General features: G+C 41.4%; 1 protein-coding gene across 1 annotated transcript in view; it reads right to left on the reverse strand.

Moving 5' to 3' along the window:
• Nucleotides 1-20,875, reverse strand: part of LOC118385879 (cell division cycle protein 16 homolog) — a 41,916-nt gene extending 21,041 nt beyond the window's left edge. Inside the window, exons 1-4 of the mRNA XM_035773084.2 lie at nucleotides 20,649-20,875; nucleotides 18,576-18,630; nucleotides 18,385-18,482; nucleotides 9,774-9,812 (exon numbers count right to left, since the gene is read on the reverse strand). Coding sequence (XP_035628977.1) covers nucleotides 9,774-9,812; nucleotides 18,385-18,482; nucleotides 18,576-18,630; nucleotides 20,649-20,726 — 270 coding nt within the window. The 5' untranslated portion in view covers nucleotides 20,727-20,875. The remainder of the gene's footprint in view (nucleotides 1-9,773; nucleotides 9,813-18,384; nucleotides 18,483-18,575; nucleotides 18,631-20,648) is intronic.
• Between the last annotated feature and the right edge of the window lie 3,120 nt (nucleotides 20,876-23,995).

The following is a 23,995-nucleotide window of genomic DNA, read 5'->3' on the forward strand; positions in this document are numbered from 1 at the left end:
TTGCGCAACCAGGGGTGGAAAAACCTTGGATCATTGTTACTCTAACTTCCGCGACGCATATAAGGCCCTGCCCCGCCCTCCTTTCGGAAAAGCTGACCACGACTCCATTTTGATCCCTGCCTACAGACAGAAACTAAACAAAGAAGCTCCCACGCTGAGGTCTGTCCAACGCTGGTTCGACCAAGCTGACTCCACACTCCAAGACTGCTTCCATCACGTGGACTGGGATATGTTTCGTATTGCGTCAGATAACAACATTGACGAATACGCTGATTCGCTGTGCGAGTTCATTAGAACGTGCGTTGAAGATGTCGTTCCCATAGAAACGATTAAAACATTCCCTAACCAGAAACCGTGGATTGATGGCAGCATTCGCGTGAAACTGAAAGCGCGAACCACTGCTTTTAATCAGGGCAAGGTGACTGGTAACATGACCGAATGCAAACAGTGCAGCTATTCCCTCCGCAAGCCTATCAAACAAGCTAAGCGTCAGTACAGAGTCAAAGTAAAATCTCAATTCAACGGCTCAGACACAAGAGGCATGTGGCAGGGTCTACAGTCAATCACGGACTACAAGAAGAAAACCAGCCCAGTCACGGACCAGGATGTCTTGCTCCCAGGCAGACTAAATAACTTTTTTGCCCGCTTTGAGGACAATACAGTGCCACTGACACGGCCTGCAACGAAAACATGCGGTCTCTCCTTCACTGCAGCCGAGGTGAGTAAGACATTTAAACGTGTTAACCCTCGCAAGGCTGCAGGCCCAGACGGCATCCCCAGCCGCGCCCTCAGAGCATGCGCAGACCAGCTGGCCGGTGTGTTTACGGACATATTTCAATCAATCCCTATACCAGTCTGCTGTTCCCACATGCTTCAAGAGGGCCACCATTGTTCCTGTTCCCAAGAAAGCTAAGGTAACTGAGCTAAACAACTACCGCCCCGTAGCACTCACTTCAGTCATCATGAAGTGCTTTGAGAGACTAGTCAAGGAACATATCACCTCCACCCTACCTGACACCCTAGACCCACTCCAATTTGCTTACCGCCCAAATAGGTCCACAGACGATGCAATCTCAACCAAACTGCACACTGCCCTAACCCATCTGGACAAGAGGAATACCTATGTGAGAATGCTGTTCATCGACTACAGCTCGGCATTCAACACCATAGTACCCTCCAAGCTCGTCATCAAGCTCGAGACCCTGGGTCTCGACCCCGCCCTGTGCAACTGGGTACTGGACTTCCTGACGGGCCGCCCCCAGGTGGTGAGGGTAGGCAACAACATCTCCACCCCGCTGATCCTCAACACTGGGTCCCCACAAGGGTGTGTTCTGAGCCCTCTCCTGTACTCCCTGTTCACCCACGACTGCGTGGCCACGCACGCCTCCAACTCAATCAAGTTTGCGGACGACACAACAGTGGTAGGCTTGATTACCAACAACGACGAGACAGCCTACAGGGAGGAGGTGAGGGCCCTCGGGGTGTGGTGTCAGGAAAATAACCTCACACTCAAATTCAACAAAACTAAGGAGATGATTGTGGACTTCAGGAAACAGCAGAGGGAACACCCCCCTATCCACATCGATGGAACAGTAGTGAAGAGGGTAGCAAGTTTTAAATTCCTCGGCATACACATCACAGACAAACTGAATTGGTCCACTCACACAGACAGCATCGTGAAGAAGGCGCAGCAGCGCCTCTTCAACCTCAGGAGGCTGAAGAAATTTGGCTTGTCACCAAAAGCACTCACAAACTTCTACAGATTCACAATCGAGAGCATCCTGGCGGGCTGTATCACCGCCTGGTACGGCAACTGCTCCGCCCACAACCGTAAGGCTCTCCAGAGGGTAGTGAGGTCTGCACAACGCATCTGACGCGTCTGCCAACACACTGACACCGACTCAACTCCAGCCACTTTAATAATGGGAATTGATGGGAAATGATGTAAAATATATCACTAGCCACTTTAAACAATGCTACCTAATATAATGTTACATACCCTACATTATTCATCTCATATGCATACGTATATACTGTACTCTATATCATCTACTGCATCCTTATGTAATACATGTATCACTAGCCACTTTAACTATGCCACTTTGTTTACATACTCATCTCATATGTATATACTGTACTCGATACCATCTACTGTATCTTGCCTATGCTGCTCTGTACCATCACTCATTCATATATCTTTATGTACATATTCTTTATCCCCTTACACTGTGTATAAGACAGTAGTTTTGGAATTGTTAGCTAGATTACTTGTTGGTTATTACTGCATTGTCGGAACTAGAAGCACAAGCATTTCGCTACACTCGCATTAACATCTGCTAACCATGTGTATGTGACAAATAAAATTTGATTTGATTTGAATCTGACCATAAGGCGCTACAGAGAGTAGTGTGTATGGCCCAGTGCATCACTGGGGCCAAGCTTCCTGCCATCCAGGAACTCCATAACAGGCAGTATCAGAGGAAGGCCACCCTAGTCATAGACTGTTCTCTCTGCTGCCACACGGCAATCGGTACCGGAGTACAAAGTCTAGGTCCAAAAGCCTCTTTAAAAGCTTCTACCCCAAAGCCATATGACTGCTAAACAGTTAATCAAATGGCTTTTATTTATTTTTACACACTGCTGCTTCCTGCTTTTTATTGTCTATGCAAAGTCACTTGACCCCTACCTACAGGTACAGATTACCGCGACTAACCTGTACCACATTGACTCGGTACACCCTGGAAATGGAGTCAAAGTTATATTATTATGTTACTTTTTTTTCTTACCTTCGTTCATTATTTTGTTTATTAGCAAACACTTTACAAAAACGTCTGCATTGTTGGTGAAGGACTTGTATCTAAGCATTTCAGGTCTACACCTACAATTTGATGTGATTACATTTATGACCCCCCCATGCAGTTAGTTGAGCCAACAGAATCAGGGTACGAAACTTAATTTTCTATTATCAGGGAACAGTCTTCAAAAACTAAGGCAATTTGATATGTTACATTCATAAAACATCACATTAAGATATGAAACAATTGTAATGGTAATGACATCTCTACTGGCTCACCTTTGGGGCATCAAAGGTAATACACATATGCATTTTGGGCTATATCGAACCAGAATGGACAATATTGGGATGTGCTCTATTACCACAAGGTATCAGGGGTACTCAACTTCTATTTGAGAAGGTCCGGTCACACATTTCCTAGACAGCAAAGGTCCGGATGGATATTTTAAATTATTGTATTCGTAACAAACCCCCACCTCGTGCAACCCCAAACCAGTCACACTACTTGTTGGCGGCGAGAACAGAGTCATTTTCAAGCTCATTCCCCTCAATTCTACATATTTTGACATGGGGTGAAATAATTTTAAAGTGAATTTCCTGCAATTCGATGTGATTTCCGATTGCAAATTTTACCATGTCGTGTTATGATAATCGACTGACTCATAAAAATCAGTCGAGGCCCCAGAGAACGTCATCTGGCCATAACTACAATCTTGCTAACATGGCAAGTAGTTGATCAACAGAACATTTCTGACAGGTTAAGAATAGATAGTCTGTCAGTGAATGATATGAGGAAAACTGCCCATACAATACCAAATTTCAAAATGTAACCTTATGTATTCTATCATAACAACTCTCAAAAGCAGTAAATGAAAAGCATGACTGAGTTCCTATATACAAAATTAACATGGTCCGTCTGACCCCATTCTCAGTCCGGATCTGGACTGCAGTCTGCCAGTTGACTATGGCTGCCCAAGGTGATAACTACACCAAATAAACATTGTAGAACTACACCAAATAAACATTGTAGACCTCCACAAGTCTGTTCCATTCTTGGGAGCAATTTCCAAACGCCTGAAGGTACCACGTATTCTGTACAAACAATAGTACGCAAAAATAAACACCATGGGACCACGCAGCCGTCATTACCGCTCAGGAAGGAGATGCGTTCTGTCTCCTAGAGACGAACGTACTTCGTTGCGAAAAGTACAAATCAATCCCAGAACAGCAGCAAAGGACCCTGTGAAGATGCTGGAAGAAACAGGTACAAAAGTATCTATATCCACAGTAAAACGAGTCCTATATCAACATAACCTGAAAGGCCGCTCAGCAAGGAAGAAGCCACAGCTCCAAAACCACCATATAAAAAGCCAGACTATGGTTTGCAACTGCACATGGGGATAAAGACTGTACTATGGTCTGATGAAACAAAAATAGAACTGTTTGGCCATAATGACCATCGTTATGGTTTGGAGGGAAAAGGAGAGGCTTGCAAGCTGAAGAACACCATCCCAACCGTGAAGCACGATCATGTTGTGGGGGTAATTTGGTGCACTTCAAACTAGATGGCATCATGAGGTAGGAAAGTTAACCTCTAGGCTAGGGGGTGGTATTTTCACGTACGGAAGAAAAGCGGGGCCAAAGTACACTACCTGCTACTCAGGCCCAGAAGCTAGGATATGCATATATCATGACTGTCCTGATCAGGTTACAGGAGACCACAACCCTACAGATTCTCTCTCAACCCCAACAGAGGAGGAGAGATCTAGGGGTCTGAAGATGTGGGGGTTTTATGACCCCTCACACCCATGGTCAATCTTAGGCCACAGACAAATTCCTTTTGTTCTGTTACTATGGAGAACCAGCCTCAGAACATTAAACATGAAATAAAGGGACTTTGGGACAATGGTTTCCATCAGCCACGGTGGTCATGACAATAGCTGAATTATGAAAATGTATGTCATTTGTTTTGTTATTAAAGGTTAATAGATGACCTTATTACGAAAACATTGTAACGTCAACAGTTTACCTAGTATATGTTTGATATTTTTCCATACAACGTACAATGTATAAACCAAAGAGCATGTTTTGGTAGAGAGGAAATGAAGTTAGTTGTCTAAAATTGGATTTGAGTAAAATCTAGACCTTGCCCTCATTAACTTGGTACGCCCAGAGAATTGCCCTAAAGGGGGTGATGCCCACTTCTGACCCTAGGGTATAAAACCTGTGAGTGAAGAATTTACAGATCAGACTAAGTGACCCAAGCTGCAGCCAAGGTCTAAAAAGTCAACGAACCCAAAACGCAACAAGTTTGTCTTCAACTAAATATTTTTCTATCCAAGCTACGGATGAGTAGCTGAGTCTAAGCGGGTGAATTCAAGTCGAACCACCTAACCTCCACTCCCCATCGAATCGTGGTATCTACACCGTTTCATTCCTACGCTGTGAGCTCTGAGCTACAGAGCGGTCTGTCCTCAGAAGAGCCCTTCCAGAGCAAGGGCGAAGGAACAAACTCCTAAGCCAAAAGGACACCGACATCGTGAGGACTACCAAAGACTTGCGCGGGAGAAGTCATTGAGCAGAATCCACGGAGACCTTCCCCACGTAATTACATTATTATATTCTGACCCATAAGAGCGGCAGTTTGGGGCAAGGCTAAGGTTGGAATAAGCATAGCTGACAAATTCACCCAAATGTATATTTCTCTCGTGTACTTTCTTTTTCTCTCTTTTAAATCCGCATTTTGGGTAACACGCACCATAGTGGGTTGGCCCATTATACTAAGTTCTAATCAATAGCCTAGAATGTGTTTTTGTGTATGTATATCTTTTATCATCATTTTAGCTTTCTAGTAAATAAATACTAAACTAAGATTGGTGTGGTACGAACTCATTGGTGAGACCCGGGTCCGTGCAGATTCCCGGATTATGCGACGTTCAGAACGAGACTGTAGCGGTAACTGATTAATTAGCGGCTGTTGTAAAAATCGATTTGGGAAATAGAAGCTCAACAAAACTAATTTTCCCAGGGTGCCCCACGTTAATGAGTTAATAATTGCTTGATTCAGTTAATCACGCAATTAGAAACCTTTAATCATTCGATGAGTAACAGCCGTCACATTAACTAATACAACATCAAAACACATTATTAGTCGATTTGGATAGAAAACACTGGTTTCTAAAACTGTTTGAATGATGTCTGAGTATAAAATAACTTATTTGGCAGGCGAAATCCCGAGGACAAACCAACCAGGTTTTTTTTTTTTTTTTTAGGTCACTTTTCAAATGGGATTTCAATAGGAATCTAGAATTCTAAGGCAGTTGCTTGCAGTTCCTATCGCTTCCACTGGATATCACCAGTCTTTAGAAATTAGTTGATGTTTTTCCTTTGAGAAATGAAGAAGTAGCCCTGTTCAGAACAAGGGTCGATTGATGTGTACTGTTGTGGTTGGGGCGCGTGACCCGAAAGCTCGCTCCACTTTGTTTTTATCCGCTATTGAACGCCGTTTATCTGGTCTTAAATTTGATCAATTATTTACGTTAAAAATACCTAAAGTTGTATTAGCAAAGTTGTTTGATATGTTTGGACAAAGATTACAGGCAACTTAGATATTTTGTAGTCATGTTGCGCGAGTTGGAACGGGTGTTTTTCTGGATCAAACGCACCAAATAAATGGACATATAACGACTGAATTAATCGAACAAAAGCACCATCTGTGATGTTTATGGGACATATTGGAGTGCCAACAAAACAAGATCTTCAAAGGTAAGGCATGAATTATATCGTTATTTCTGACTTGTGTCACGCCTGGCGGGATGAAATATGATGGTCTGTGTTCGTTTGATGGGGTGCTATCCTCAGATAATAGCATGGTTTGCTTTCGCCGTAAAGCCTTTTTGAAATCTTACACAGCAGCTGGATTAACAAGAAGTTTATATAACACGTGTATCTTTCATCAATGTTTATGATGAGTACTTTGTCATTTGATTTGGCTCTCTGCAATTTCACCGGTTATTTGAGACAATGCATTACTGAACATAACGCGGCAATTTAAAACTGAGGTTTTTGAACATAAAGAGACACTTTACTGAACAAAACAAACATTTATTGTATAACATGGCATCCTGGATGACCAGGTGAAGTTCAAAAGGTTAGTGATTAATTGAGTCGCTATTTCTGACTTTTGTGAGCCCTCTCCTTGGCTGGGAAATGTCTATGGTTTTTGTGGCTAGGCGCTGTCCTAACATAATCGCATGGTGTGCTTTTGCCGTAAAGCCTTTTTGAAATCGGACACTGTGGTTGGATTAAAAAGAAGTGTATCTTTAAAATGGTATATAATACTTGTATGTTTGAGGAATTTTAATTATGAGATTTCTGTTTGAATTCGGCACCCTGCAATTTCAATGGCTGTTGACGCTAGCATCCCACAAATCCCAGAGAGGTTCAAGTGTTGTCGCAAATGGGTCTTCCCAATGGACAATGACCCCAAGCATACTTACAAAGTTGTGGCAAAATGGCTTAAAGACGACAAAGTAAAGGTATTGGAGTGGTAAAGCCCTGACCTCAAGCCTATAGAAAATTTGTGGGCAGAACTAAAAAAAAAAGTGTGCGAACAAGGAGGCCTACAAACCTGACTCAGTTATACCACCTCTGTCAGGAGGAATGGGACAAAAATCACCCAATGTATTGTGAGAAGCTTGTGGAAGGCTACTCGAAACGCTTGACCCAAGTTAAACAATTTAGAGGCAATGCAACCAAATGCACTCAATTAGTATGTAAACTTCTGACCCACTGGGTATGTGATGAAAGAAATAAAAATCACTCAACTATTATTCTGACATTTCACATTCTTAAAATAGAGTGGTGATCCTAACTGACCTAAAAACAGGGACTTTTATACATGGATTAAATGTCAGGAATTGTGAAAAACTGAATTGAAATGCATTTGGCTAAGGTGTATGTAAACTTCCGACTTGAACTGCATATATAGTCGTCATAGATTTTGTCAATCAATCCTACCAGCCTATTTTTAAGATGGCCACCATTCCTTTCAATGGGAAGAAACTGCATTGATTTTGCATGGCCATAACTGAATAAATAATTGGTGTAATAAGACCAATAATTGCTTAAAATGTGTTACAATGAGGACAACCCAAAATGATTGCCCATGCAAGTTACATGTATTTGGCTAAATAATTACCAGAAAAGTGTTAATACATTTTGTAGCCATTTCAATTAAAATAAACAATTTAATGTAACTAAGCAAGTTAGTTAAGAACAAATTGTTATTTACAATGACGGCCTAACGGGGAACAGCGCATTGTTCAGGGACAGAATGACAGATTTTTACCTTGTCAGCTTGAAGATTCGATCGAGCAACCTTTCGGTTACAATGCTCTAAAAACACTAGGCTACCTGCCGCCCCTGAAACACTTAGAAAATGTTCTAGAAACATTCACTGATATATAATCATTAAAATGATATGCAATATGATAGAATAAAATGTTGATGTGAAACCATGAGATCCCATAGGAATGCATTACATGCAGCAAAGAGGTACCCATTCTTGCAAAAAGCCTTCGTAATGAGTGCACACAAGTTGACAAAGCTAGGAGAAGTGTTAACAATGATGCCTAGCTATTGTGGATTTAACTATAGGTTAACCATTTCCCAACACGGCCACAAACCAGATCCACTGGTTTTAATAATAGGTAGAATATGCCTAATGATAATTAAATATTTTAGTTATGCAGATTACAAATTCAGCCAGGTTTGCTAAATATCTCTTCTTTGTAAAAAAAATAGATTAGCAAAATGCTTCAAACACATAACTGTTTTTGTTCTGTATTTAGAGCTCTAATTTGTATATTTAAAAAAAAAAAGACATTTTTTAAAAATTGATATGCCATATTGTGAAAAGTAAAAGCTGTCTTGTATGCGGTCATAAATACACACACACACACTACATTCCAACATTAACTTTCTAACAAACCACCTTATAATTAGGGGACATAAACTTACATAGCTGGTTTATTGAAGCCTTATAGATGGTGTCTAGCTACCCTATCTATGGGAAAATACATTGTAGTGTACGTCCTACTGAAATATGTACTGGTTAGAGCAGGGTTCTAGATCCCTGGACCTGATGCACTACAGTCTGTTGCTTCACTCCTGCCCTATTCTAGCACACCTGATTCTAATAATTAGCTGGTCGATAAGCTTAAAAATCAGCTTAGTTACAACTGGAGTTGGAGTGAAAACCTACAGGAGGGTAGCTCTCCATGAACAGGGATGGAGAGCCCTGGGTTAGAGACCGGTGAGGGTTGTCGAGGGCGTCAGCAATGGTCTAAATGCACAAAGGCTGGTTATTTGTTTATTTTAGTATCCCCCAATATCCAAATTGGTAGTTACAGACTTGTCCCATCGCTGCAACTCCTGTACGGACTCAGGAGAGGCAAAGGTCGAGAGCCATGCGTCCTCAGAAACACAACCCTGCCAAGCCACACTGTTTTTTTGACACTGCTCGCTTAACCAGGAAGCCAGCCGCACCAATATGTCAGATAGGCTAAGGTTTTTCTAATCACCAATGGCATCATTTCTATAACATGTGTCAACCAGCTGCTGAACTAATGGCTGCCAAATTAGGTAACACATCACTAAATAACTTAAGGTTGAAGGTTGGAGAGCATAAGTTTTAAATCATGATGGTCAAGGACAGAAGTTTGTTCAAGGTTAAAACAATGTTCAACTGTTGTTAAATCGTAATTTTCAATGAGCATGTGAACATTCCACCTTGTCTCAAATGTCCTTTAACAGCCTTCAAAAGATTATTTTGCCTAATTTCCCATACAATCAATCAATATATATAAATGACTATAAAAGTTAACACATTTTCCAGAAGGACCATGGACTAATAGGAGGATGGAGAGTTTGAACAGGTAGATTTCATCACAAGTAGCTGCTTAATGTTTATACTCACGTGGCATCTAGCAGCGAGATATTGACACGCGCCATACAACTGTGAAATGAAAGATACATATTAGGAAAATGAAAACCAAAGCACAAGCTGACAGACAACTTTTCACAACAATGGCACCAGCATTTGACCATTCAGACAGTAACACAAGAACGTTAGTGTCTATTTACAAATATCTGGCATTTATGAGGGAAATGCCGACAGTCTAAACGTTAAAAGGGACAGTTAAATGTTAAAACTTCATAATCATAATCTCCTACACCGCCCCAACATCAACATGCACTACATGGCCAAAAAGGTATGTGGACACCAGCTCATCCAACATCTCAATTCAAAATCATGGGCATTAATATGGATTTGGTCCCCCTTTGCTGCTATTAACAGCCTCCACTCGTCTGAGAAGGCTTTCCACTAGATATTGGAACATTCCTGCAGGGATATGCTTCCATTCAGCCACGAGCATTAATGAGGTCGGGCACTGCGTTTTCCTGGCATCTGCTAAGCCCAGATTCATCCATCGGACTGCCAGATGGTGAAGCATGATCAGCACTCAAGAGAACGCGTTTCCACTGCTCCAGTGTCTAATGGCAGCGAGCTTTACACCACTCCAGCCGACACTTGGCATTGCGCATGGTGATCTTGGGCTTGTTATGCAGCTGCTCAGCCATGGAAATCTATTTCATGAAGTTACCGACGAACAGCTATTGTGCTGACATTGCTTCCAGAGGCAGTTTGGAACTCTGTAGTGAGGACAGGTGATCTTTACGGGCTTCAGCACTGGGCAGTCTCTTTGTGAGATTGTGTGGCCTACCACATGGCCGGCTGAGCAGTCGTTGCTCCTTGACGTTTCGGCTTCACAAAAACTGCATATTTCTGTTTTGAGGTCGAAACAATGGTTTCCAATGATGTTAACCAATTATTCGAGATTTAGTAGGCAATGACTACTCACAATTGGTCAAAAATCACACGATGCACACAGGAGATGTCATTGGAAACACTTATTCCTCTATATTTGACTACAAAAACACATTTTTCACATAGTGGTTGCTCCACTAAAAGTTTTGCGATTATGCTGCGGTACTTAGAGGTCATTTGTGGTTTAGTACGATACCCTGCGTCACCACTTCATTGCTCCAGAACAGCGCATGGGGGAGTTAGAGCACTGATAATGCTTTTGGGTCCTACCGTCTCTGACAATGAATGGGCGACATAAACCGAAATAGAAACTGGTAATTTCACATGGACTTCAGTATAATTTACTAAAACTGGTTGTTAGACTAAAGGTTATTATTTTGTTTTGCTCTTATTTAAGTACACTCCCAACTGGTCACATTGTACAGCGCCTAAGCGGCGCAACGGTCTAAAACACTGCATAGCTGTGCAAGCCGTGTTGCTACAGATGCTGGTTCAATACCTGTGCTGGCCACGATTGGGAGACCCATGAGATGACTGTTGCTTTTTCTCCCTCTAAAAACATAACTAATTCTAAAATAATAAACTAGCTTTATTTACAAATTAGTAAATGTCTTACCCCATGTTCAAGAATGACGGTTTTTAAACAAAGCAATTATTAATTTAGAATTATATAAGAAACACTTGGATATTCTCACAGATATTATTAACAGGAATATATATATATATATTCCTATCCGTCGAGGAATTTAACCTTGGTCTCCCACGTATGACACAGTGATTCTTTAGCTAAATAACATAGTACTGTGTAGCCTACTCCCGACCGTCACATTGTACAGTGCCATATTTGCCATTCCATCCTAACGGAAACCCAGGGGGTTTTTAGGTTTTTCTTGGAATAGAAATAAATAATATTGCCTTAAACACCATAATATTAACCAAATTAATTAAGCAACATTTCTTTAAAAAATAATAATAAGTCAGTCCAATATACAGTGTTCCTACAAAAAAAAAGTTTTAAATTCTCTAGTACAGCCACTATTGAAGGCTATCAAATGCTTCAAAGATGCCCTCTGGTGGTCAAACTAGCACTAACCAGCATTAACTTCTTGGATATAAGGGGTGCTCTTTTAATTTATGGATAAAAAAAAAAGTTTCCGTTTTAAACAAGATATTTTGTCACGAAAAGATGCTCGACTATGCATATAATTGACAGCTTTGGAAAGAAAACACTGACGTTTCCAAATCTGCAAAGATATTACAGAACTGATGCAACAGGCGAAACCAAGATGAAACTTCAAACAGGAAATGCCCCAGATTTTGAATGTGCTCTGTTCCAATGTCTCCTTATATGGCTGCGAATGCGCAAGGAATGAGCCTACACTTTCTGTCATTTCCCCAAGGTGTCTGCAGCATTGTGACGTATTTGTAGGCATGTCATTGGAAGATTGACCATAAGAGACTACATTTACCAGGTACTCCGGTTGGTGTCCTCCGTTGCAATTATTGCGTAATCTCCAGCTGCATGCATTTTACCATTTACTTTAAACCAAACTGCCACGAATGACTTATCATCGAATAGATATGTGAAAAACACCTTGAGGATTGATTCTAAACAACGTTTGCCATGTTTCTGTCGATATTATGGAGTTAATGAGCTTGAGGCTATAATTACGCTCCCGGATACGGGATTGCTCGACGCAACAGGTTAATGGTCGTTGGCACTTATAATGTGAAATAGAATCTTTTAAGCATTTGATAGCCTTCAATAGTGGCTGTACTAGAGAATTTCAAACCTTTTTTTATAGGAACATAGTAAATGGGACAGATTTTTTTATTTTAAGAAATGTTGCTTAATTAATTTGATTAACATTATGGTGTTTAAGGCAATATTATTTGTCAAACTGGACTTCGCTTTGCGTTCCGAGTGGAAGGAAATTTGCCACAAAAAAAAACATTGAGTGTGAATGCGACACAGAGCACGAAGACCGTACCTAAAAGAGGGGTTACTTCGAAAGCATGGACGTGGTTTGAGTATGAAAAATCTGACACGGACTAGAAAATCAATCTCCGCAAAATACGCCGCAGGGTTGAGTGCTCAAAACAAACCCGACTCAAGACGTCGCAAGAGGCTTTTGCCCACGGCACACCATATGGCAAAGAATCATGATAACAGCTGTCATTACAACTTACATCTGCAAAGACATGTCCCCAATTTACAAGGTCGAGAAACAGGGGTTAAGTGAGTTGGTAATAACACTCGACCCAATATCTTTTATTTGTTGAGTGTAATTCAAAAATGTAATAAGAATTAGGCCTTTATGTGTGGTCCTTTTATATAAACAATTTATTCATTGAATTTACAGAAAGTGTATATTGTGATATGTATCGTTATATGACATTTTGGCCATATCGCTCAGCCCTATCCTGGAGATTTACAACTTGGCGTCCACCTGTGGTAAATTCAATAGATTGGACATGATTTGGTAAGGCACACACAGGTCTATATAAGGCCCCACAGTTGACAGTGCATCTCAGAGCAAAAAGCAAGCCATGAGGTCGAATGAATTGTCCGTAGAACTCTGAGACACAATTGTGTCGAGGCACAGATCTGGGGAAGAGCACCAAAACATTTCTGCAGCATTGAAGGTCACAGGAACACAGTCGCCTCCATCATTCTTAAATGGAAGAAGTTTGGAACCACCGGGACTCTTCCTAGAGCTGGCCACCCGGCTAAAGTGAGCAATCGGGGGAAAAGGGCCTTGGTCAGGGAGGTGACCAAGAACCCGATGGTCACTCTGACAGAGCTCTAGAGTTCCTCTGTGAAGATGGGAGAACCTTCCAGAAGGACAACCATCTCTGCAGCACTCCACCAATCAGGCCTTTATGGTAGAGCGGCCGGACGGAAGCCACTCCTCAGTGAAAGGAACGACAGCCCACTTGGAGATTGGGTGCCTTTTGGCAAAAGGCTCTTAGATCATGAGAAACAGGATTCTCTGGTCTGATGAAACCAAGATTGAACTCTTTGGCCTGAATGCCAAGCGTCACATCTGGAGGAAACCTGGCACCATCTCTACGGTGATGCATGGTGTCAGCATCATGCTGGGCGAATGTTTTTACGCGACAGAGACTGGGAGACTAGTCAGGATCAAGGAAAAACGTTTGCGGCGTTAAAGTAGAGAGAGATCCTTGATGAAAGCCTGCTACAGAGCGCTCAGGACCTCCGACTTGGGCGAAGGTTTACCTTCCAACAGGACAACAACCCAAAGCACATAGCGAAGACAACGCAGGAGTGGCTTCTGAACAAGTCGTAATGTCCCTGAGTGGCAAAGCCAGAGCCCGGACTTGAACCCGATGGAACATCTTTGGAAAGACCTGAAAATAGCTGTGCAGCGACGGTCCCCATCCAACCTGAAAGAGCTTGAGAGGATCTGCAGAGAACAATGAGAGAAACTCCCCAAATACAGGTGTGCCACGCTTGTAGCGTCATACCCAAGAAGACTCAAGGCTGTAATCACTGCAAAAGGTGCATCAACAAAGTACTGAGTAAAGGGTCTGAATACTAATGTAAAGGTTGTGTTTTTTATTTTTAAATACATTTGAAAAAAATTCTAAACCCTTTTGTTTTGTTATTTATGGGGATGTGTGTGTAGATTGAGGGGGGGGGGGGGCAATTTAATCCATTTTAGAATAAGGCTGTAACTAGGGATGCACAATATCAGTAAGTATATCGGAATCCGAATATATTAGCTAAAAATGCCAACGTGGCCCTATGTCTATTTTAACGGCGATGTTCAAAACCGATGTCAAAGCTGACGTGCATACCTATATAACGTAGGTACATAGTGTAATGACGCCACATACAATTTTGCGCTGCACATGCAACACAGCATTCATAACATAGCCCGTGTCTGCTGTGTGGATCGAGCAGTCAACAAGTCGAGCAGTCATTTGAAAGACCGTTGTCTCGCTGAAAATTTCTTAAAAGGCAAAATCCAATAACGCCAAGATAATGGAATTCATTGCCCTTGACAATCAATCATTCTCTGTCTTGGGTGATGTTGGCGTCGCCGACTGGTCGAGCACCGGTACACACTACTAAGTGCGCTATTTTTCAGATGTTGCCCTACCGGAGCTACACAGTAATAGCGTCACTGCTAAAAAGCTTCACGAGTGACATTTGGACCAGCGATATCAGCCCCATGAGCATGCCGAGTCTGACAGCACAGTGGGTCGTCAAGGATTTAGAATTGAGGAAAGTCGTATTGCATGCACATGAATATGCTGGTTGTCATACCGCTGCTGCCATTTCAATGGCATTTGAGAACATTTGAAACTCGTAAGTATGACTGGAGAAATAAGCTCATCAACTGCGTCTGCAGCAGACGTGATACCCTCTGTCATGGCATTGAAACGCCTGCTCAACAAAACTGCTGACAAAGGCTGTGAACAAGCGATTCGGTGGCATTCTCTCTTTACTGTGTCGCCACCATGATCGATGCTATGTACAAGGACCACTACTTTGATGCAGATAAGAAACAGGATTTACGTGAAATGTTAGACACAGCTGGACAAGATGGAAACAGACACAGTGACAGTGCGCACCAAGGAAGAGAGGTCACAGACAGAGAGCTGAAACTTCACTGCTTGACATGCATGATGAAATCCTGGTTGAGAATAAAACGAATGAACAACGAAACAGCACAGCTAGTAAGTGAACGAAATAGGTTTTTGTTTATGTTTGACGAGTAATGGGGACATGTAAATGCAAACAAAATATTTTTGGTCAGTGTGGTGTGTGTAACCTTTATTTAACGAGGCAAGTAAGTTAACACATTTTTATTTACAATGACAGCCTACCTGGGCCAATTGTGCGTCGCACTATGGGACTACCAATCACAGCCGGATGTGATACAGCCTGGATTTGAACCAGGGACTGTAGTGAAGCCACTTGCACTGAGATGCAGTGCCTTAGACTGCTGTGTCCATGTGTTAGCTACTTAACTTTACTTAAGGCAGCAAATATTTTAAATATCGTTTTTCGTTTTTTTTGGCAAGGGAAATATCGGAATCAGCCAAAAATGCCATATCAGTGCATCACTAGCTGTAACGTAACAAGATGTGGAAAAAGTCACGGTCTGAATACTTTCCAGAATGCACTATATAATAACAGAGTAGCAGCAGCACTGCGAGTAGTGTCAATATGAGTGTGTGACCGCATGTGGTGGGGGGGCAATGTAAATTGTCCAGGTAGCCATTTGATTAACCATATCTTATGGCTTGGGGGTCGAAGCTGTTCAGGTGTCTTTTGGTCACAGACATGGCGCTATGGTACCGCTTGCCACACAGAGAGAACAGTCTATGGCTTGGGTGAATGGAGCATGATAATTTTTAGGGCCTTCCTCTGACACCGCCTGGCATAGAGGTCCTGGATGGTGGTAAGGAGTTCAGCCCCAGTATGGGACAGGGCCTTAAGCACTACCCTCTGCAGCGCCTTGCGGTCGGATGCCGAGCAGTTTCCATACCAAGCAGTGATGCAGCCATTGCTCTCAATCTGTACAACATTAAGGATCTGAGAGCCCATGACAAATCTTTTCTGCCTCCTGAAGGGAAATAGTCGTGAAGAGGGCACAACAACACCTGTGTTGGTGTGTTTGGACCATGGCCCGCTATACTACAGCCTAGTCACTGTGAATTTGGGCACGTTTGGCCCTTAGTTTCCTCTAGTCCAAAACAATATTATTTTTTATTGCTCACATTGAGGGAGAGGTTGATGTCCTGGCACCACATTACCATGTCTCTGACCTCCTCCCTATAGGCAGTCTCATCGTTGGTGATCAGGACAACCACCGTCATATCTTCTGCAAACTTAATGACGGTGTTGGAGTAGTGCGCAGTCGTGCGTGAACAGGGAGTACAGGAGGGGACTGAGCACGCACCCCTGGGGGGCCACCGTGTTGAGGGTCAGTGTGGCAGATGTGTTGTTACCTACTCTTACCACCTGGGAGCTGGCCGTCAGGAAGTTCAGGATCCAGTTGCAGAGGGCGGTGTTTAGTCCATGTCCTTAGCTTAGTGTTGAGCTTGGAGGACACTAAGGTGTTGAACAATGAGCTGTAGTCAATGAACAGCATCCAGACGTAAGTGTTCCTTTTGTACAGGTGGGAAACGGCAGTGTGGAGTGCAATAGAGATTGCGTCATCTGTGGATCTGTTGGGGTTGTATGCAAATTGGTGTAGGTCCAGGGTTTCTGGGATGATGTGAGCCATGACCAGCTTATTTTTTTAACCTTTATTTAACTAGGCAAGTCAGTTAAGAACAAATCCTTATTTGTTAAGGAGCAGAACGACAGATTTTTATCTTGTCAGCTCTGGGATTCGATCTTGCAACCTTTCGGTTACTGGCCCAACGACTAACGCTCTAACCACTAGGCTACCTGCCGCCCCAAAGCATTTCATGGGTAAAGACTGAAGTGTTACGGGTGGTCATTTAGACAGGTTACATTGACATTTAGGCGCAGGGACCACTGGAAGGGGAGTGAACTCAAGTAACCCAATATTGAAAGCGCTGACAATATAGACCTGTTAACAGAGATACAAACGGCGGAAATATCAACTTATTATTTATGATGAATGTAAAATCACTTTTAGGTAGCTGGTCAACAGACAACTTTACATGTCAAATTTGCTCTCATTCAGTGCTGTATGGTACTGCCTGACAAAAAAAAAAGTATAATAATAAAAACACTAAAAATGTCACCTGCCCAAAGCAGAATCCAGTATGACTGCGGTAGAACTTCATTGCCCCCTAGAGGCCATACCGCACAAGAGGATTTGATGTGGAATTGTATAAAATGTAATTTTTTTAAACAGAAAACTATTGGCAGTTTAAACATTTTTTTTAAAATTCTCTCCATTTGTCAGACCCCTATAAGTTGTCATTCAAATCTCTTGTATTCTGTTGCAATATTCATAAAAACATTAAAGTGACTTAATATTTTCGCCGAACACCTGCAGTACCTCCGGATTCCCAGTTGAATACCCCTGGTGTAAACCTTCATACACATCGCTTGCAATGCGGTTTCGGAAACATTTCAAACATTACTTTCATATAAGCAAGAAATATTTTAAAATACAAAAAAGACACTTACTGTACACAGTTTAAGTTGCACGCGGCTGTGTTTTGAATAACACAATTCATGCTTCCAGCCGAAGTACGACATTTGAGTGCAGCAGAAGGAACTTCCGTACACTGGCTGAATGCATGCGTTATTCAAAACACAGTGCTAAAACTGCAAATAGTAAGTACATTTTTTTTTTGTACAAATGTAAGTTCCAAAAGGTCTTCAAAATCATATCGCAAGTGATAATTATTCAAGTATCTAACCTTTAAAATGGAGTGTGGGGATTGTAAAGACCACATTGAGCAAGCTGTGGTCCATACGTTCAACTGAAAACCCTAGGGATGGCTGTATACCCCCTTCGATTCGCGAGAGCTAACCAGGTACAATAGTATTTTATTTGTTTTGAAGAACAAGGGCACAATCTGGATAGTACATAGTTTTGAAAGCGACAGAGAAGAATGCGATGTGTAGACTCATTAACATGTCATTAGTCACGTTGCATGCAAGCCTGAGTGCCCCCACAGTGAGTTGCTGACATACAGAAATATGCAGGTACCCAGGGAGCCAACCAGGTGGTCTTACCTGATCTAGTTTCCGTGAGCGGAGGGCATGGGAGGCTCTGTGGTACTGGGAGGTGAGGTAAAGGCACTGTGCAAGCCAGTAGATATCCTGGGGGTCTTCTGTGAAAGGTACAGCATCAGTTAAATAGACTACTAACTTAACTTCTATAGTAACTAGCCAGACGATCTCATCAAATCAAGAAGATTACTCACCATGAGACAGGGATGCAATCTTATCTGCCCAAAATAAAGCGCTTTGATACTGTTGCTGCAAACAAAACAGACAGGAAAGGCAGCATGAAAGCAAACATTCTGAATGTATTAACTAGAAGTATGAAACTGATACTGTCAGGAGCTGTCGATACAAGTTAACAGTTATCTAGCCACCCTCCAAGTTGCCCAAAATTTTAACCAGAATATGGGTTTACAGGAGACGTTGAATATGGCAATTCTCCTTTAAGCCAAGGAAGCAGCCATTCAACTTGCCATTCACCAGCTTTTCAAGCAACTATTGTCATTACTGCCATCACACCGATATGTACTTCCAAAAAAATGTCAAAATAAAAAGTTACATGCAACCAAAAAAATGCATTGTCTGGAAATAATCTAAGTATTGTTTTTGACTTAGTACGCATGTACCAAATCCACCTCTTCAGCACCTGCAATATTAGGAGTGAAATTAAAATATAGAAAATAGAATTATAAACTGGGTGGTTCGAGCACTGAATGCTGATTGGCTGACAGTGCATATGGTATAAAACATTAATTTTACTGCTCTAATTATATTGGTAACCAGGTTATAATAAAAAATAAGGATATTATGCGTTGTGCCTAAGAACACCCCTTAGCTGTGGTATATTGGTCATATACCACACCTCCTCGTGCCTTATTGCTTAAATATACAATCACTGTAAACATACCGTATATGATCTACTTAATCCACTTGTATGAAATAATATTGCATTCTGTGTAGTACAGGTGACACAGATTGATATGACATTCATCCACTGTTGTAGGTGATAAAAACAGACCTGTATCTAACGACGAGATGCTCAAATCTCTGCCCCAACAATGGGAGTCATTGTCCCAGATGTGAAGGTAGGCGACAAGCTTAGGTCCAAAATAAGCCCATAGAAACATGGTGTGCTTATTTTTGACAGATTTTCACCAAAGTGAAACCTCTCGTTTCACCTCTTCCTCTCTGGATAAAATAAATATTCCCTGCTGTTGGATCAGCTGACCTGTGCATGGCATTAATTACAGATTTTTTTAGGTGGTTCAGAAGAAGTGGATTTGATGCATGCACACCTGGTGAAAAACAATACCAATGCCTTTTTTCAGTTGCATATAACATTTTATTTAAGCCTTTTTTGGAAGTACATACCAGCCATGACGCAAGTAATGACTAAAGTCGATCAGCAAAACTCCATTCTTGTTAAGTTCCAATCGCATTTTGACTTTAAGCTTGAAAAGCTGATGAATGGCAAGTTGAATTGTTTCGTAAGCATAAAGATCTTTCATATCAGCGAGAAATAATTGAAACATTTTAATTGATACAATAAATCAAATGCATTTAAAGCCCTTTTTACAGCAACAGATGTCACAAAGTCCTACACACCTTAATAGGGTTAGTTTTCCCAAATTATATCATTATATCAGTGTTACAGTACTTGTTTACGGAAAACAAGAGGCGACCACCTGCGCTAATGATCCATCTAGAGTAAGCGTAACTCAGGAATTGTAGTTTCTTCGGATGGAGGCTAGCCATAGCTGTATGGATCTGTGCAAAACTGCTACAAGTGTAACTTAATTGAATGATTCTCCCTCACTAATGAATTAAGGGCCATATGTTTTTAAATCCAGAACGCAGGCGATGGTTGACGTGTCTAAACGTTAACACAGAGCGTCGGGATTGTAGTTCAGATAAGGCAGTCGTGGGCGAAGTTAACGGACTGTAGGGAGAAGGCAAAATGCCGCCTAGAGTTTAAGAGCTATGAATGGGGTAACTAGCTCCGTAGTCCAAGTACATAACATTACAGTAGTAGCCAACAACGTTAACTAGCTCATGTCACTGACTTAGGTAGCAGGGAAGCTAACTAGGTACTAAGGTTAGCATGTTGATATCTAAGGAGCTACCTAACGCAAGTGTGTTACACATCTGGAAACTGTAGACTTGTCATTATGAACATTTCACTTAGCTAGCTAGGCGGTACAATAAATTACGGCAATCAGACAGCGGCAAGCTAGCCAACTACCAATTTAGCCTATCTAGACTACGTTTCTTACCTGATCAATGTAGTCTCGTACACGTTGTCGAAGTCTGTCGAGATTCATTGTGATTGTCCTAATACTCCCTTTATACATCAAAGCGTAACATTTTCATTCAGCGACAAATAAAACTGTATCGTGTGAAAATAAGATCGCAAGTAGTAACGCGTAAGGAAACCAAAAAAAGTCCGCGGTCTTCTTGCAGCGGGAGTGTCACTTAAAATACTCCGCAAGGAACTCGACCCTTTGATCAGGGTTCCGGTCATTTCAGAGAGAAACAAATCTCACAATATTTTATTTTATTACAGCAAAGAACATTTCAGCGTTGAGCTTTGCGTGTACCACAATTCAAACGGTGTGTGTAGACGTTTAGAAAAGTCAATAATCATTGCTTGCGAAACTGTTTTTGAAACATATGCTGATATGCCCCTTATCTTTCATATCAGCGAGAATTAATCTTTGAAATAAAAACGACACACTAGCCATTCAACACAGATTCATAGGCTGTGTGTGCCTCCAGTTGACAAACTACACTTCCGCCCCAGTTATGCTTACACACAGGTGTTAGGAGCATGTCTTCCATAAATATATATATATATATATATATATATATATATATATATATATATATATATATATATATATTAAAAAATGAATGTATCATGGGGATATGGTCATGTGGGAACAACCCTATGAAATGTTAAATTATTACACACCTTTTAATATGACTATTTTTTTAATATCGCTGATTAAATTGTATTGGTGGCATACTTTGTAAACAACAGCTGTAGACTTTTCCAAAAATGCAGAGTTAAAGATAAATAAAACATTGAAATAGTGACACATGGAATAAATACAGTGAATAACAGATAAGAATGAGTAAAAAATAACATGGCTACAGTGAATAACGAATAACAATAACAAGTAAAAAAACATGGCTACATACAGCACCAGTACCAAGTTGATGTGCAGGGGTACAAGGTAATTGAGGTCGCTATGTACAGTGCCTTCAGAAAGTATTCAGACCCCTTGGCTTTTTCCACATTTTGTTACATTGCAGCCTTATTCTAAAATGGATTTTAAAAATACAAATTAACAGCAATCTACACACAATACCCCATAATGACAAATCGAAAAACAAGTTGAGAAATGTTTGCGAATGTGTATATATATAAATAAATAAAAATTGAGCTCAGATGCATCCGGTTTCCATTGATCATCCTTGAGATCTTTGACAACTTGATTGGAGTCCACCTGTGGTAAATTCAAATTGTTGGACATGATTTGGAAAATCACACACCAGTCTATGTAAGGTCCCACAGTTGACACAGAAAAAAAAGAAGCCATAAGGTTGAAGGAATTCCGAACTCCGAAACAGGATTGTAACGAGGCACAGATCTGGGGAAGGGTACCAAACAATGTCTGCAGCATTGAAGGTCCCCAAAAACACAGTAACCGCCATCATTCTTAAATGGAAGAAGTTTGGAACCACCAAGACTCTTCCTAGAGCTAGCCGCCCGGCCAAACTGAGCAATCAAGGGAGAAGGGCCTTGGTCAGGGAGGTGACCAAGAACCCGATGGTCACTCTGAAAGAGTTCTAGAGTTCCTTTGTGGAGACAACCATCTCTGCAACACTCCACCAATCAGGCCTTTATGGTAGAGTGGCCAGACGGAAGACACTCCTCAGTAAAAGGCACATGACAGCTCACTTGGAGTTTGCCAAAATGCACCTAAAGACTCTCAGACCATGAGAAACAAGATTCTATGGCCTGATGAAACCAAGATTGAACTCTTTGGGCTGACTGCAAAGCGTCACGTATGGAGGAAATCTGGCACCATCCCTACGGTGAAGCATGGTGGTGGCAGCATCATGCTGTGGGGATGTTTCTCAGCGGCAGGGACTGGGAGACTAGTCCAAAACGAGGCAAAGCGAAGTACAGAGAGGAGCGAAGTTCAGAGAGATCCTTGATGAAAACCTCCTCCAGAGCACTCAGGACCTCAGACAGGGGTGAAGGTTAATCTTCCAACAGGACAATAACCCTAAGCACACAGCCAAGACAACGCAAGAGTGGCTTCGGGTCAAGTCTCAATGTCCTTGAATGACCCAGCCAGAGACCGGACCTAAGCCCGATCGAACATCACTGGAGAGACCTGAAAATAGCTGTGCATCAACACTCCCATCCAATCTGACAGATCTTGAGAGGATCTACAGAGAAGAATGGGAGAAACTCCCCAAATACAGGTGTGCCAAGCTTGTAGAGTCATACCCAAGAACACTCAATGCTGTAATCGCTGCCAAAGGTGCTTCAACAAACTACAGAGTAAAGGGTCTGAATACTTATGTAAATGTGATGCCATTTAAAATTAAATTACATTTTAACAAACATTTGTAAAAACTTGTTTTTATTTTGCCATTACAGCGTATTGTGTGTAGACGGTTGAGGAAAAACATCTATATAATCAATTCCAGAATAAGGCTGGGGTCTGAATACTTTCCCGAAGGCACTGTATAGTATTTTTTTTCTCGTTGTTATAAGGTTGGACGCAATATTTAAAATTTTGTTATGGAAATCTGTTGGAGCTCAATTTCTTATTTCTACCCATCTACATACGTGCCAATTATAATTATTTTGAAATAGGTATTTTCATGGAACAGTTTCATTACTACAATAACATTTTTGTTTCTCAATCACTGCTACGTCGTTAATTATAAAAATCTGAATTCAAATGATAAAAATTTATAAAATGCTAAAATTCAACTTATGCAAGAGCACCAGCCTCCGCCATACACTGTGATCCATTGGCGGTTAAAGAAATGAGCGCCTGGAACTCAGCCTATAGGCCAATGCAACAGTAGGCCTATAACTTCATTCATCACCTAAGTCAAATCAGCCCAGTGGTAATTTTAGCATGTACAGTGGGGCAAAAAAGTATTTAGTCAGCCACCAATTGTGCAAGTTCTCCCACTTAAAAAGATGAGGCCTGTAATTTTCATCATAGGTACACTTCAACTATGACAGACAAAATGGGGAAAAAAATCCAGAAAATCACATTGTAGGATTTTTAATGAATTTATTTGCAAATTATGGTGGAAAATAAGTATTTGGTCAATAACAAAAGTTTATCTCAATACTTTGTTATATACCATTTGTTGGCAATGACAGAGGTCAAATGTTTTCTGTAAGTCTTCACAAGGTTTTCACACACTGTTGCTGGTATTTGGGCCCATTCCTCCATGCAGATCTCCTCTAGAGCAGTGATGTTTTGGGGCTGTTGCTGGGCAACATGGACTTTCAACTCCCTCCAAAGATTTTCTATGGGGTTGAGATATGACAAGGATTAAAAATGATGTGCCAGTGGACTTG

The sequence above is a fragment of the Oncorhynchus keta genome, chromosome 7 (assembly GCF_023373465.1).
Source record: "Oncorhynchus keta strain PuntledgeMale-10-30-2019 chromosome 7, Oket_V2, whole genome shotgun sequence".
NCBI classification, from domain to species: Eukaryota; Metazoa; Chordata; class Actinopteri; order Salmoniformes; family Salmonidae; genus Oncorhynchus; species Oncorhynchus keta.